The sequence below is a fragment of the Thunnus albacares genome, chromosome 19, assembly GCF_914725855.1.
Source record: "Thunnus albacares chromosome 19, fThuAlb1.1, whole genome shotgun sequence".
Lineage (NCBI taxonomy): Eukaryota > Metazoa > Chordata > Actinopteri > Scombriformes > Scombridae > Thunnus > Thunnus albacares.
Genome location: NC_058124.1, coordinates 29,640,887 through 29,641,366, shown reverse-complemented (window position 1 = coordinate 29,641,366; position 480 = coordinate 29,640,887). Strand labels below are relative to the sequence as shown.

The 480-nt window shown below is 29.4% G+C and overlaps 1 protein-coding gene across 1 annotated transcript in view; it reads left to right on the top strand.

The window, feature by feature from the left end:
* The window catches only part of LOC122970084 (saxitoxin and tetrodotoxin-binding protein 1-like), a 7,104-nt gene extending 6,833 nt beyond the window's left edge, over positions 1-271 (top strand). Inside the window, exons 5-6 of the mRNA XM_044336197.1 lie at positions 1-13; positions 158-271. The exon at positions 1-13 is cut by the window's left edge and continues 107 nt beyond it. Coding sequence (XP_044192132.1) covers positions 1-13; positions 158-198 — 54 coding nt within the window. The 3' untranslated portion in view covers positions 199-271. The remainder of the gene's footprint in view (positions 14-157) is intronic.
* Positions 272-480: the final 209 nt, after the last annotated feature.

The following is a 480-nucleotide window of genomic DNA, read 5'->3' as shown; positions in this document are numbered from 1 at the left end:
GACGGAGCTGCAGGTCAGAGACTCATCAAACTGTCTCACATGTTCCTAATCAATGAAGTCTGATCACAGATCAATGAAATATCTCAATGATGATATAATCATGATATAATGATGATGATGATGATGATGATGATGTAGTCTATCCTCTTCCTCACAGACTTATGTCATAAGAAATCTTCGACTGCTGAACAGTCCTGAGAGACAAACATCCTGCTGGAGCAACATGTCTCATATCTCATCAATACAATAAAAACTAATACTAAACTCTCAATGTCTTGTTTCATTTATTTATTTATTAGTTTGTTTGTTTATTGTATTTTATTTATGAACATTATTTGGTTATAATAATAATAATAATAATAATAATAATAATAATAATAATAATAATAATTAAATGAGGAGGGAAGTACAACAGCAGAAATCATTTTGAGTATATGTAGTATAACATAGTATATACAGAGTAGAGTGTAACATAGTGCA